This window comes from Myotis brandtii, unplaced genomic scaffold (assembly GCF_000412655.1).
Source record: "Myotis brandtii unplaced genomic scaffold, ASM41265v1 scaffold3914, whole genome shotgun sequence".
Classification (NCBI taxonomy): Eukaryota; Metazoa; Chordata; class Mammalia; order Chiroptera; family Vespertilionidae; genus Myotis; species Myotis brandtii.
The window spans coordinates 15780-31960 of NW_005365007.1; the positions used below are offsets into that span (position 1 = coordinate 15780).

The 16181-nt window shown below is 41.6% G+C and overlaps 1 protein-coding gene across 1 annotated transcript; it reads right to left on the reverse strand.

Annotated features, from left to right (window-relative positions):
- Window positions 1–1414: 1414 nt before the first annotated feature.
- LOC102255407 (speckle-type POZ protein A) lies at window positions 1415–2710 on the reverse strand. Its single transcript, XM_005872804.2, has one exon. The coding sequence runs from the start codon at window positions 2572–2574 to the stop codon at window positions 1450–1452; it is 1125 nt and encodes a 374-aa protein (XP_005872866.1). The 5' UTR covers window positions 2575–2710; the 3' UTR covers window positions 1415–1449.
- Between the last annotated feature and the right edge of the window lie 13471 nt (window positions 2711–16181).

Genomic DNA, 16181 nt, shown 5'->3' on the forward strand with positions numbered 1-16181 from the left:
AAAAATATAACATATTTTTTATTAATTTATAGTATATTAGGAAAACACCTTTCTTAGATCCTGGAGTTCCCTGGCACATAGAATGATTATAAATCTACTTCTAGTCAAAAGTGACTAAAGCAAAAGATAAGCCTGAGAGGGAGAGAGAAAGAGCAGGAAGAAATTCTACATATAAGGAACTTTGAGCTACATTTATAAAGGTCACACTTCCACCTTCATAATCCAGGAATGCCCCTACTCAGCCCATAGGTTTGAGCACATATTGCATTAAAATTGGGGAGGTGGTGAAGACATTGTAGTGGATGTGGGTTTTAGCAGAGCCAAGAAGAAAGAGTCCCTTCTGGACATTCCTATTCCTCTCTTTCCAATCATCACTACAGACTCCAGCAGCACAATTAAAAATGTCTCCTACTTCTATCTCCCAGTCATGTCTCCCAGAGGTAGAAGTCTGAGCACCAAGTCATGACAACACTCAGATACAGGAGAGACAACTTGTGCACCTTGAGGACCACATCCCACACAAAGGTTTATCAAACCTGCAGGTAGGAAGACAAGACTATGAGTCCTTCCTGGCTGCAAAGTGATAGTCACTGCAAAAAGAAAAAGAAATCAGGTGGACACATTGCAAATAAAGTCATGAGGCAAAAATTGGTCTTTCAAGATGTTAATTTATTATGAGGTCATGACAGCAAGAGCAGTTTTGGTGTTTACATCTAATAAAGTACAGAGATGACACAACATCTGCAGAACAAGCAAATCCCTAAAGACAGACATTTGAACATTTTTCTAGATTCAAATGTTTATGGTCCAATGTAAGACTCAACTCACCCTGGCCATTATCTCAGTGTTTAGAACTTTGACTCAGACCTGAAGGGTCAGGAGTTTGATTCCACTCAAGTGTGCATATCTGGGTTTCAGTTAACATCCCTTGCCATGCCTTTTTCTGGACATTGCATCTCTTTCTTTCTCTCTGTCTCTGTCTCTGTCTCTCCTCCCTCCTTTGCACTCCCCCTAAAAATCAATGGAAGAAAATATCCTTAGCCCGGACAGTGTTGCTCAGTTGGTGAGTGTCAATCTAGGAACCAGGAGGTCCAGGATACACTGGTGGTCAGGGCACATGCCTTGGTTGTGGGCTTGATCGCCAGTAGGGTGCATGTAGGAATCAGCTTAGCAGTGATTCACTCTCATCACTGATGTCTCTCTCTCTCTCTCTCTCTCTCTCTCTCTCTCTCTCCCTCCCTCCCTCCCTCCCTGAAATCTATAAAGATACACTTAACAATATGATTTCTTTAAGGAAAATAATGAAACTAAAAATCTGGGGCCAAATGCAGACTTCCCCCCACAGCAGACGAAAAACTACACAGGTTGGGCTGTCTAACTAGTGCTCAATGGCAGCTACAGTGGCTGCTGCTTCTGGAAAATCAAGGGAGTCTTACACCAGGCAGGATCTCAGGACTGCTTCAGGCGCTTGCGTGGGGGTCCCAGACAGGGCCCCTGTGCTGAAGCCAGAGAGCGGTACATCTCAGCCACCAAGTGGGGATGGGATCTCACCATTGCCTGCCACCCCTCAGTCTCTAAGACATCCTCAGCATGAGAGTTGATGAAATCCACTGCCTGAGTTTTCAGTTGATCTGCGCTGTGGAGGTCAGCCAAAGTGAGCATTTCTGCAGCGTTCTCCGCACAGAGCTGTCTGCTGAGGGTTTCCTCACACCTGTATTTCAAAGGCTCCAGGGCATATTTTTCAGCAGCTGCCAGCAAACCATCAGCCACTTTGTCCAAGTTCAGAGCCTTGTCCGTGTAAATGAAGCACATCATTTCCTTAAAAACTCCAGGCTCCATGTCAATGATTTCAACCGGATTCTTTTTGCTCTCCTCCATTGCATGTGAAAACATGGCCCTAAACACTGGAGAACGAGCTGCTAAGATAGCTTTGTGAGCCTGGAACTCCTGGCCAGCAACACAAAAACAACAGTCTGTGAACCAGGAATTCTCCCAAAGTCCTCCTAGCTCATCGGCCAGCTGGCACTCAGGAACCTTCACCATCTTCTTGGTATTCTGGCCAGAAATGGTGAAGGAATCTTGCACCACACTCACCTCACAGAGGAGGGTCAGCTTGTCATCAGGGAGAAGACTGTAGTCTTCATCCAAGAGAAGATCTCTGTGGATGAATTTCTTGAATCCCCCCTCTTTGCCTTGTACAAAGCCATATGCCCGGTGACTCTCCAAAGATTTGATTTGTTCTCCCTTGTCATTCAGGATGGAGAGTTTGAATTTTGCCAAAAATATACGCTTTGGAGAACTGACCAGAAACAGGTAAAGTGACAGGTAATCTTTGCTTTCTTCATCTAGCCCTTTTGGGTATACTCTCAAACACCATTTCAGTTGAGCAATGGCTTCTGATGAAAAGGTTGAACTTTGAATGACTTCACCCACTTCCTGCCCGCAAAAGCTAAAGTTACCGATGGTCCACATGTGGGAGAATTTCACTACCTTGATCTCAGTGTGGCACCAGCTCTCAGCTACAGGGCCTCTCAACATTTCTGCTGGAGGTGGCGGACTTGTAACCCTTGACATTGCAAGTTTGAAGGTTAAACAAGATTTCCAAAGTCAGAGGACAAAGATTTCTGTTCTCTTTTCACCCACGTTAAATCAGTAGTGGGAAGATGAAGTTGTCTTGTCTAACAGGAACTCTCTCAGAGCAGGGCCTACAGCTGCTGGTACCTGTCCTTCTGCATTCGCTTCATACTCTCTACAACATCCAGGCTGTGCTTCTGAAAACAACTGTCTGAAAGATGCGTCTAAAACATAAATGCTGTTTTGCTGGCATGGCTCACTGCTTGAGCGACCAGGTCAGGGTATATGGTCACGTTGCAGGCTTGATCCCCAGTGTGTGGGGCTTGCAGGAGGCAGCAATTCAGTGATTTTCTTTCTTTATTGATGTTTCCTCGTCTCTCTTCCTCTCCCTTTCTCCCTAAAATAAAAATAAAATAAATAAAACATAAATGCTATCATACTAGACAGATGCTCAACAATATCTAAGATTCGTTTAATAATATTTATTGAGTTTTTGGGGAGTGCTAGCCATTTCTTAAAGCAATCCTCTAATCCACAGGTGGGGAAGTCCTGCCTGAGGTCCATATAAGGCCCCCAAAATCATTTGGTCTGGCCATCCCGAGGCATAGGGGTAATTTAAAATTTTGACCAAATTGTAGCAGCCTGATTGTCAATAATTTCATTTCCTTTTGTATGGCCCTCAAATGATGTTAGAAATATCCAAATGGCCCTTGGCAGAAAAAAAGTTTCCTCACCCCTGTAATCTAATGTATTTACAGTTCAATATAGTCCCTGGAGTAGACCCACGGGGAACACTCCCTAAAAATCCAACTACTTTCCCTTTCCACCACTTAAAAGAAATCACAAATTTTCCAATATTTGGGTACATTTATTGAGTTTACAAAAATGTTGTCAATCTCATGTGTAAAAAAAAATGATTCTTGTGAACACAATTGCTTTCTTCCCATTGGTAATTAGAGTAACGTCTTTTCCTGTTTCTTTGCTCTTTAACTTTCTTTGCCATAAATAAGATCTTCATCAAATTGTTCAGATTTCTATTGCATAATCTATTACTTTTATTATCTGTAAGTATAGATTTTTCATTGCATTCTAAAAACAAATTACTTTCTGACTAAAATGACAGATATTACATGCTTATAGTAAATTCCCTTCCTGTTCTATAATGTAGCAGATACACTCTACGTACTCTCAAGTACTAAAACATTATTGTTGGCCAAAAGGCAGAGTTAGTCTCCTTCCAGCCTCTGGTCATAGTTTGCCTATCCATCAGTTAGTACATCATCGTGTTTTATGTGTGTTTCTACTTAAAGACATCTTAGTTAATATAAATTTTTTTATTTATTAACCTTGAACTCATGGCCAATAGCGCTAGAGCTCATTCCTTAAGGAAGCTTATCTAACAGATACATTATCTCCATAAAGCACAGCTAGTACTTTGACACTAAGGCTGTGGGCTTTTTAAACAGTGATGTTACCAACAAACACCACCAAAATGCCAAACACCTGGCATAATATACCATGGAAAAATCACTTACTTGCTGTTTGAGCGTCTCCTGATTCAAACTCAGCTTGAAATATTCAACTGGTGGGACTCAAGTTTCTCCTTCTCAGTGCAGGTCCAACAATGGCTAGGAAAACACCCTGAGTATTAGTTTTAGGATTACTAGTAAATTCATTGCATAAGCAAATTTGCAAATACAGAATCTGTAAGTAAGGGGAAGGACTGACTGCATTTTTTTGGTATGCCATATCTTCATGCCTTTATATGAAAATAAAAAAAGAAGGGGTATTTGGGAAAGTGCTATCCTAATAGGTTATTTTAAATAAAAATATTTTAATAACTTTTAGAGAGAGAGGAAGACAGAGGGGAAAAAGAGAAACACTGGCATCTCCTGCACAGTGGATAGAGTCTTGGGCTGTGGAACAAAGGGTGTCTGGTTCAATTCTGGTCAAGGGCTCTTATCCTGGTTGCTGACCACGACCTGGCCCAGGCCTTGGTCGGGACGTGTGCAGAAGGCAGTAAATGGGTGTGTTTCTCTCACACAGATATTTCTCCCTGTCTTTCCCTTTCTCTTTCCCTTTCCCTTAAAATCAACAACAACAAAATATCCTAGGGTGAGGATTAAGTAAATACAAAATTAAAGCCCTGGCCAGTGTGGACCAGTTGGGTGGAGCAACATCACCTATACCAAATGCTGGTGGGATAGATTCCTGGTCAGGGCACAAGCCATGGCTTCAGGCTTCACACCCATTCAAGGTGCATACTGGAGGCAATGGATTCCCCTTTCTCTCTCACATAATACCTCCATCTCTTTCTCCCTCTCTCTCCTTAATTCTTCCTGGAGATATATTTAAAAAAAAAAATAAGAACACAGGCATGGCCTCTCTAAACTAGGAAATCCTGAGATGCAGTTTATGGAAGCATGACTGGTTCATCGCTATGTCTGATAGTCTCCCAACATGTCCAGTGCCACTTCTCTGGAAGCCTTACAGTGGTTAAGATCTATTTCAAAGTTTTCAAATATAGCCTGGAACTGAAGGTTTTAATGGAATAGCAAAGAGGACCTTTATGAGTTTTTTCTCATTAATTCACACATTTGTTTTTAGGTTAATGTGTATGAAGATTCTTACATGGATACATTATGTGAAACATTTTAGGTGGTTTATGATTTCCATAAGTAGAGAAATCTCTTTAGGACCTAAAAAACACCTAGTGGCAATATGGTACTAAAATAAAAAATAATGAAATAACTTATTATACCAAATATCACTCTATTAAAGTGCTCCAATTCCAGGTATTTGAAATATTGATATCATTTCAATTAACCAAGAAATCTACTTCTCTACTTAGAGAAGATCCCAACAATTGCAGTGGTAAATTGAAAATATTTGTAATAAGATAAAGTAGGCATTTTTTGATATCTACTCAAAAAAATAAAAAAAAATATTTATTCCCAATTCCATACTCACCAGAGTCTACTATGAGTGCTCCCACCTCGGTGAGTTCTGTGGATATCAGGGTCAGTAGGAATTCTCTTCACTCAACTGGCAGCTCCAACTTCAGTCAGTCTACCCTGGAGAAGTGATGTGTCCTCTGCACAGATGGGCCTTTTATATGACTCCCCTTAGGCCACACCCACTTGCTGAGATTGGCTAAAATCTACAAAAGGAAATAGCCACCTTAAATGGATTATACAGATTATAGTCTGATAGCTAATTAGGGTTACAACACATAGACAACAACACTTGCGGGCTGACACCCTAACATAAATAGGATTCAATAACTTAAAAAATGTGTGTGCATATACATGGGTATGTATTTGAGAAATCGGTTTTTAAATGAGTGTGTGACTAGGACTCTTACAAGATGTTTTAGTCAATAAAGGCGAGACAGGCCTCATTACAAATGAATTAGTATTGTAGGCATTATCACCTCAATTACTTTCATATCTACATAGCACACTTATAACTGCTTCCATATTGTGGGGGAGAATATTTGTGTAAAAGAAGAGATAAACTGTTGTAGGAACAGGGTATAAAAGTCTGTCTAAGAAGATAATATCTCAGCTTTTCTTTCCTGCAAGCAGTGACCTTAAGTTTATGTAAGATGTGGTAATCCAGGCAGCTGCAGTAAATTTAGAATCTCAGTAAATCACAATTTCATTCTTTACTCATCACCTACTAACTAAAACTATTGATAGATTTAAAAGGTTTTTTGGGAGGTGATTCGCTTATGAGGCTGGAGCCCTCAGGAACAAGATTAGTGCCCTTATGAAGGAGACTCCAGAAAGCTCCCTAACCTCTACTAATTGGTAAAACTGAAGGAGAAGCCAGCTGTGTATAAAACAGGAAATAGGCCTTCCCCAGAAACTGAATCAGCCAGCATCTTGACCTTGGACTTTTCAGCTCCCTGAAATGTGAGAAATACATTGATGTTGTCTATAAACCACCCAGTCTAAAGACTTTTTGCTATAGAAGTACAAATAGGCTAAGACAATGTCCTTAATAGCCATCCATATATCTTCTTTAGTGAAGTGCCTACTCAAGTCCTCTAAATTGTACAATGATCATTGGAGTTTTGGTCTTATTTTGAATTGTAAGTGTTATTTGGATACAAAGCCTTTATGAGATATATGTATTGAAAATATATTTCTTTCTATTTATGGGTTATCTTTCTGTTTTATTTAAAAAATTTAGAGCCCTAACCGGTTTGGCTCAGTGGATAGAGCGTCAGCCTGTGGACTGAAGGGTCCCAGGTTCGATTCCGGTCAAGGGCATGTACCTTGGTTGCGGGCACATCCCCGGTAGGGGGCGTGCAGGAGGCAGCTGATCGATGTTTCTCTCTCATCGATGTTTCTAACTCTCTATCCCTCTCCCTTCCTCTCTGTAAAAAATCAATAAAATATATTTTTAAAAAAAAATTAGAAAGTGAACCAAAAGCCCTAGGAAATGTGGAGATGATGGGGAGGGAATAGGTTTCAGCTTGTCTATCCAGGCCTGCCACCTCCACACACACAAACATATGCATGTACACACAGCAGCTCTCCTTTGGCTGAGATTCCATAGTCCTGTCCTGGTTCCTGCAGAATGGAGGAGCCAGGGAGGAAGCAACCTGTCAGAGTCTTGGCTTGTTGTGATCTGATTTGTGGTCCAGAATTTCAGCATTGTCAACTGCCACTCAACTCATCTATACTTAGCGTTCTGCCACCCCCACTTGAGGATGGCCAGACCACCTGGAGGTTACTGAGAGGATGTTAGGGGGGCTGGGACTATCTCCCTTGGAAGTTATGATGGTTGTTGGTGGTATTTGCATATAGCATGTAAATAATCTTTCAGTTTAAAAAAGCTAATGTGTCATCCTACTATTAGTTAGTGCTTGTGGATTACAGTTATCTTTTGTTCTTGATATCTAAGGATAATGGTAATAATTCAAGTTGCTGTATTTGTTTTTTTTCTTTTTAACCCTCACCTGAGGATATTTTTGCATTTATTTTTTTAGAGAGTCACAAGGATATTTTTTCCATGATTTTTAGAGAGAGTGGAAGAGAAAGAGAAAGACAGAGAAAAATATCTATGTGAGAGAACACATCACTTGGTTGCCTCCTGCATGGGCCCCAACCAGGGCCCTGGCCTGGAAGGAGCTAGCATCCCAGGTAAGTGCCCTTGACCTGAATCACATCCCAGACCAGGGGTCCTCAAACTAGGGCCCGCGGGCCACATGCAAATACAAATATTGTATTTGTTCCCGTTTTGTTTTTTTACTTCAAAATAAGATATATGCAGTGTGCATAGGAATTTGTTCATAGTTTTTTTTTTTTTTTAAACTATAGTCCGGCCCTCCAACGGTCTGAGGGACAGTGAACTGGCCCCCTGTTTAAAAAGTTTGAGGACCCCTGTCCCAGACTAACTCAGTCCACAATCCAATGCTCTATTCACTGAGCCAAACCACCTTAAGTTCTTGGGTATTTTTGAAAAAATATTTTGTTATACTATGTCCAAGTCCATCTACTGGAAAATATTGAGTATATCAAGGCGAAATTAGTCCCTGGATCCCAGAGGAGCCATCGAAGGAAACATGCATCTCTGAAATCTAGCCCCAGGGCAATGAACCTGTGGTCCAGGGTAGGTCGCTGCCAAGTTTAAGAGGTTAGGTACTGTCCCTGGTTCCAGCATCTAGCTACAGTGGGGTCCTTACTCCAAGAAATCCAGTTCAAGGCCCAGATGGGGAGCAGTGCCCTCTGGTGTCCTTGGAGCAAACCAGAGAAATCCCCATTTCCCTGAGACTGCCCTGCAGGGGAGCCAGAGGAACAGAGAACCCAGCTCTTGCAGGGGCAACTCCTCCCAGGGGTGGGCAAACTTTTTGACTCCAGGGCCACAATGGGTTCTTAAACTGGACCGGAGGGCCGGAACAAAAGCATGGATGGAGTGTTTGTGTGAACTAATATAAATTCAAAGTAAACATCATTACATAAAAGGGTACGGTCTTTTTTTTTTTTTTTAGTTTTATTCATTTCAAACGGGCCGAATCCGGCCCGCGGGCCGTAGTTTGTCCACGGCTGCCTCAGACACTAGCTCCTGGTCTTGTTAGAACACAGGTGGCTGTGCCTCAACCACAGAGATTCTTCACTCAGTGCGTCTGGGGCTGGAGAGCTGGCATAGCTGGCAAATTATAAGCTGCTGCTGGTGGAGGTTCCAGGACCATACTCTCAAAATCTCCAATTTAATTCAATGTTCATTAAAGATGACGGTTGTACAAGAATGGACAATTGAAAAAACAACTTTCAATAACACAAGGATGGAAGTTCAGGCCGTGGACCTGCTGCTGCAGCTTTTTGCAGTCTGCAGCAGGGAGAAGGGAGTGATAGCTTTGTAGCCCTTTGGCCCATACAGCTATGGGAGGGCAGCAGGATGGCTGCTATGCATAGTCCTTGGTTTTCAGAGCTCAGGACATCAAGCAACAGGGTACTGGCCTGATGTCTGGGGGTCCAGGCAGCCCCTCCTTTGTAGCCTTTCCTTCCCTGTGCTGTCCTCAAAGCCAGTAGGTGATCAGGAAATGTGCCCTCACTGCAAGGGTTCTCAAAGTGTGGTTCTAAGAACCCTGGGGATCTGTGAAGTCATTTTTACTTTATTTGCCCTTTGAATTTCTAGGTGGTTTTATAAATGTTATTTTAAATTATTTAAAATATTTTTTTTCAGTTTAACTTTGAATGTGGCATGGCCTGACATAACCCCATAAACAAAAAGCTTTGGGGGGAGCCCATAGTGATTTTGCCAGCTTATCTGAGGTAAAATTTGCATACTATAACTTCACCCGTTTAATATGTACAGTTTGATGACTTTTTTAAAAAAATATATATTTTATTGATCTTTTACAGAGAGGAAGGGAGAGGGATAGAGAGCTAGAAACATTGATGAGAGAGAAACATCAATCAGCTGCCTCTTGCACACCCCCCACTGGGGATGTGCCCGCAACCAAGGTACATGCCCTTGACCGGAATCGAACCTGGGACCCTTCAGTCCGCAGACCGACGCTCTATCCACTGAGCCAAACCGGTTAGGGTGATGACTTTAATAAATTTTTATTTATGGGGCGCGGGTACAGTGTTTTGGCCAGGTTCAAGCCTCGGACTAATGAAAGGACAGTGTCCTCTCATTGCCACGTGCAAGTCCCAGCTGGAGGGCAGGGCCCTCCCAGCACAATTATAGCCAACAGCTATAGTTGTAAGCTTGAACCTATGGTCCAAACACGTGCTGTAAACAGCTTGATCACGCCTCGTGCATCTGCTATAAAATAAAGACATGGCTTGTGGGCTCTGGCGCTGTCTCCTCAGCAAGGAGCAGCGTCCCACCGAGGCCCAGCTTTCATTCTCTTGTCTGTCTTTTCTCAATCCTTTCACCCCCCCACTCAGGGTCACTTTACCAGGCTGAGCTGGCATGGCACATAAGGCGCCCTGGGACTGAGTATGCCATGGCCATGCCGGCTCACCACATTTATTAAATTTGTTTTGTGCAACCATCATCACAGCCACTTTTAGAATACTTGCAGCCTTCAAAAAAGATCCATGATTATCTTTCAATGTCAAGCTCTAATGCACTCCCCACCTCTAGGCAACTACTAATCAACTTTCTGTCTCTAAAATTTTGCCTTTTTAGAAATATCATTTCATGTAATCATACAATTCATAGCCCTCATTGCAGTTTTAATTTCCATATGTACTACAAAGGACATTGAGCTTCTTTTCCTGTATGGTATAGACTGGATAATTGTGTCCTTGCAAAATTCATGTTAAAATCTAATCATTAAGGTAATCTCATTTAAAGTAGGGCCTTTGGGAGGTGATGAGCATATGAGGGTGGAGCTCTCATGAGTAGGATTAGTGCCCTTATTAAAGAGACTCCAGGAAGCTCTCTCACCTATTCTAATAGGTAAAGATAGAGGGAGAAGACAGCTGTATATAAACCAGGAAATAGGCCTTCCCCAGAAACTGAATCAGCCAACATATTGAGCTTGGACTATTCAGGCCCCAGAACTGTGAGAAATACATTGATGTGTTTTATAAACAACGCAGTCTACAGTCTTTTTGTTATATATAGAAGTACAAATAGGCTAAAACAATGTCCTTAGTAGCCATCCATATATCTTTAGTGAAGTGCCTACTCAATTCTTCTACATTTTTCAATGATCATTGGGTTTTTATGTCTTTATTTTGAATTATAAGAGTCCTTGGATGCAAATCCTTTATCAGATATATGTATTGAAAATATTTTCTCCCTGTCTATGGGTCTTTTTGTTTTATTAAAACATTAAAAAACCACACAACAATCCTTGGTAGTGTGGGAGAGAGGGGGAGGGAGGGGATTCTAGCTTGTCTATTCCAACATGTCCCCCTCCACACACACACACATGTACATGTACACACAGCGGCTCTGCTGTGGCTGAGATTCCATAGTCCTTTCCTGGTTGTTGCAGAAGTGAGGGGCCAGGAGGTAAGCAACCAGCCAGGGCCATGACCTGATTTGTGGTCCTGAATTTCAGCATTGTCAACTGCCACTCATCTCATCTAAAGTTTAGGGTTCACCCAACCCAACCTGAGGATGGACAGACCACCTGGAGATTACTGAAAAGAGGTTAGGTGGCTGGAACTATCTGTGGTTGGACAGTTATTATGGTTGTTATTTGCAAGTAGTATGTAAGTAATCTTTCAGTATAAAAATGCTGATCTGTATCATTCTATTATTTAGTTCTTGTGGAATAAAGTTAACTTCTAGATATCTAAGGAGACTGATAATACTTCAAGTTGTTTTTTTTCTTTTTACATAAAAACTAGACTTCACAAGAATTGATTTCTGCATTGTTTTTATTTCATATTATAATTTAGACATATGAATTTCCCTGTTACTATTTCTGGTTACCTTTGTAAAATGTAAATCATATTGTTTAATTTAGCTTTGTTTCTTTTTTTGGAAAAATATTTTTTTAAAATATATTTTATTGATTTTTTACAGAGAGGAAGGGAGAGAGATAGAGAGTTAGAAACATCGATGAGAGAGAAACATCGATCAGCTGCCTCCTGCACACTCCCTACTGGAGATGTGCCTGCAACCAAGGTACATGCCCTTGACCGGAATCAAACCCGGGACCTTTCAGTCCGTAGGCCGACGCTCTATCCACTGAGCCAAACCGATTACGGCTGGAAAAATATTTGATTATATGTACAAGTCACTCTACTGGAAAATATTTAGTATATAAAGATGGAGTTAGTCCCTGGGCCCCTGCATCTCTGAAATCTGGCTCAAGGGAATAAGCTTGTGGTCCACGGCAGGTAGTGGCCACGTTCAAGAGGTTACACTGTCCCTGTTTCCAGTATCTACCTGCAGTGACGGCAAACCTATGACACATGTGTCAGAGGTGACACGCGAACTCATTTTTTTGGTTAACTTTTCTTTGTTAAATGGCATTTAAATATATAAAATAAATATCAAAAATATAAGTCTTTGTTTTACTATGGTTGCAAATATCAAAAAAATTTCTATATGTGACACGGCACCAGAGTTAAGTTAGGGTTTTTCAAAATGCTGACACACCGAGCTCAAAAGGTTCGCCATCACTGTACTAAAGGAATCCCTGCTCCAAAAAGTCCAGTTCAAGGCCTAGATGGGGAGCAGGGCCCTCTGGTGACCTTGGAGCAAACCAGAGAAATCCCCATTTCCCTAAGCTGTCCTGCAGGGGAGTTACCTGTAGGTGGGTCCACAGGAACAGAGAACCCAACTCTTCTAGGGGTAACACCTCAGACACTAGTTCCTGGGACTTGTGAGAGGAAACAGCTCCCATTGCCCAAAGAAAGGCTCTCAAGAGGGGCTGAGGAAAGCCCTTAGGCTCCACTAGCCCTGGAAATTTTCATGAGCAGCCATGACCCAGTCACCAGGAGGGCCTTTAGGGAGTAAAATGAGAGGTTTTCCAGGAGTTTTCCAGGTGTAGAAGAGACTGGTGGTGCCAAGGAATTCCGAGGCTCCTCAGGAGACTGCACTCATTGCTAAAGGTTAAATACAAAGAGAGAATCTTAAAAGCAGCAAGGGAAAAGCAATTAGTTACCTGTCAGGGAGTGCCCATAGGGCTATCAGCTGATTTCTCAACAGAAAAGTTGCAGGACAAAAAATATAGCAGGCTTGAAGGGAGTGGCAAGAAATATTTAAAATGATGAAAAACAAGGACCTACTATCAAGATTAATCTACCCAGAAAATCTATCATTTAAAATTGAAGGTCAGATAAACAGCTTCACAGACAAGAAAAAGCTAAAGGAGTTCATTGCCATCAAATCAGAATTACATAGTATGTTTAAGGGTCTTTGAAGAAGAAGAGGAAGAATAAGAAGAAAAAAGATTAAAAATATGAACAATAAGCACCTCAAGAGTGGTATAATTTGTTGGTGCTTCATATAGAAATGAAAATAAAATGGTAACAATTATAATAGCAATTCCATCTCTGTACATTAATTAGGAAGTTTGGAACTTAAAATTTTAAAATAAATATTACTGTATATCTGCTCAAGGAAACCATTACTTATAACAAGATGAATTCCAGTTGTATTCTAAGAGTTGTCCCTACACAGAAAAATTACTTCAATAATCTTTAGGCTGGAAAAAAGTATAAAATGACAATAAATACATATCTATCAACAATTGAACCTAAAAAAAAAACCAACAAGGAATCTAATATGCAAAATGAACTAATGAATAGAATAGAACCACAGGCATGGAAACATGGAACAGACTAAGGAATCTCAGAGGGACTAAGGAATCTCAGAGGGACGGAGGAGCAGAGGTGGGTAGAGATTAAATAATTTATATGCATTATCTATGGACACAGACAGAAGAGTGATGAAAGCCTGAGGCAGGGCAGGAATTGGGTGGAGAAGGGCAATGAGGGGGTGGGGGAGAGGAGACATCTGTAACATTCTCAACAATGAAGATGTTAAAAGAGAGAGAGACTGCCTCAGAATTGAGGTGCTACAAGTGTCTGCATAAAAACCAGATCTGGCCCTAACCGGTTTGGCTCAGTGGATAGAGTGTCGGACTGCAGACTCAAGGGTCCCAGGTTCAATTCTGGTCAAGGGCATGTACCTTGGTTGCGGTCACATCCCCAGTAGGGAGTGTGCCGGAAGCAGCTGATTGATGTTTCTCTCTCATCGATGTTTCTAACTCTCTATTCCTCTCCCTTCCTCTCTGTAAAAAATCAATAAAATATATTAAAACAAAAAAAAATGGATCTGCTTTTGCAGTCTGTGGGGGCCCCTGGAGGCTCAGGACTATTGGACTTGACTCAAGGATGCATGGCCTACCGGGGGAGAGGAGCCCTGGGTCCAGACCAGAACTTCAGGGGCTTCTGGGGCTCCAGTGGGGCCTCCTGGCTCTGCTGATGCTCCCATGTGACAGCCCTGTGTGCTTTTTTTCCCGAGGTGGCTTCTGCTCAACAGGAAGGCCTCAGAGACCTCCTTAAGTAAGGGGATAGGGGGAGAGAGGCCAGAAGACCCAAGACGGAGTAGGAAGGGAGTGGCAGGTGGTACCAGGGTCCTCAATTTCCTCCTGGGCTCTGAACCTGCACAGAGCAGGCAGTCATTTGGAGAGGATAGGGCCAGGAAGAACTAGTGATCCTCTGCACTTGGTTGAAAGAGTAGCTGCAAGCAAAGAAGGGGAGAGTGAGAATGCTATGAGGTGGAAAAGGTGGCGTCCACATTTGGCAGAAAGGAAGAAATCAACCTAGTTTTTTGTTTATTTGTTTGCTTGTGAATCAACTGAGAAACAGGCCTTTTAGAAGCATAAAATCTTCTGATTGTGATTTTATTCCCAGTTCATCATGTACTATGAGGAAATGGATAAGTGAACAGATTCTTATTTTAACCAATGCCATCTGATTGTAGTAGAAAATTCAGAATTTTAGTCTGTATTTGTCCAGTATTTGTACTTTCCTGCTTCTTACTGATTATACTTCCTGGTCCTTCCTTCCTGCTGAGACTGAGTGTGGCCAAGTCAGGAACTATAACTCTCATCTCTGCAGCCCATGCAACTAGGACAAGGCTCACAGAGCAGTAGATGCTGAAAATGTATGATTTAAAAGCATGGTACACAAGCAGAGGTGTGAAAACTGTGTTATTATTTTCTAATACTGTAATTGTACACTTATAAGACACATAATGAAATATTTTACTAAGACATCAAGAAATAAGATAAACTCTCAAGTCCTGACTGCTTCCATATATGAATACAAGTGCACCCTGGCCTGTTTGGCTCAGTGGATAGAATGTCAGCCCATGGACTGAAGGGTTGTAGGTTTGGTTCCGGTCAAGTGCACATACTTGGTTGTAGGATTGAACCCTGGCCTCTGATAGCACACATGCGGGAGGCAACCAATCCGTGTGTCTCTTTTACATAAATGTTTTCCTCTCTTCTACTCTCTCTAAAAACCAATGGAAATATATCCTTGAGTGAGGATTAACCAAAAAAAAAAAGGGGGGGGGATGTGATTCATTTGTACATAGAGCATTAGGAAGGGTTTGGGGCAGAAACCAGAATAAAATCAGACAGTGCCTGGAAAATTGGAGCCAAGAGTCAAAGGGGACTGACTTTAATGAGCACCCAATTGAAATGAAAGGGGGGAGTTTTAAAAATTTAATTGCCAATTTTTGAAACTGGCAAAAAAAATGTAAGAGATGAATATACATATAGAAATCGTGCTGCCCACAAGCTCCATCCCCTCACAAGACAGGGAAGACCAATACTTACTTCAGAGAGAAGGAAGACAGGTATCAGGGGCTTGACAATTTATTTTTCCCCAACTTTATAAATTAATCTAAATAATAATTTTGTCCACAATAGCAACTGTGGTAAAAAAAAAAACACACAAAAAACTTTTATATTTTTCTTCTTATAAATATATTTTTATTGATTTCAGAGAGGGAGACAGATAGAAACATCAAGGATGAGAGAGAATCATTGATCAGCTGCCTCCTGCATGCCCCCTACTGGGGATCGAGCCCACACCAGGCATGTGGCCATGACTGGACTCTAACTCAGGACCCTTCAGTCTGCAGGCCTACACTCCATCCACTGAGCCAAACCAGCTAGAGCCCAAAAAATTTTCTTAAAGGCAATTATCCTATGTCCAATAAATCAGATCTTCCCCACCCCAGTTCCAGTACAAGAGTCCTGAGAGACAGTTTCACAGAGAAAAAGTACAGGTCATTGGATCAGGGGAGTCCCTACTGCCTCGATCAGATACAAGTTGAAAATAAACTTCTCACCTCAGAAAACTCAGTCCAATCGAGTGTACCCTCCAGAGCCTGGTCATCTCATTGTTTATTTCAAGAGCATTAATTCCATGGAGTTTCTCTGGAGGGTAGATTTGAGGTATAGAGGAGAGTCAGATGTCCTACAAAAGATTTCTTCTTTCCATCTAGACCTATTTTCTTTTGTGGAAGGAAGGAGAGACAGACAAAAATGAAAAGGGACAGAGAGAAAAGCCCCTTAATTTGGTGTCAGTGCCAAGGACTATGGTTGGAAAGTTCTCTATCTCACCATTTAGAAGTGAACAAAGCTCAGTTGGAGTGAG

Bases quoted from the DNA above. Each gene is read 5' to 3' on its own strand.
- LOC102255407 (XM_005872804.2), bottom strand. From the start codon at position 2,574: ATGTCAAGGGTTACAAGTCCGCCACCTCCAGCAGAAATGTTGAGAGGC.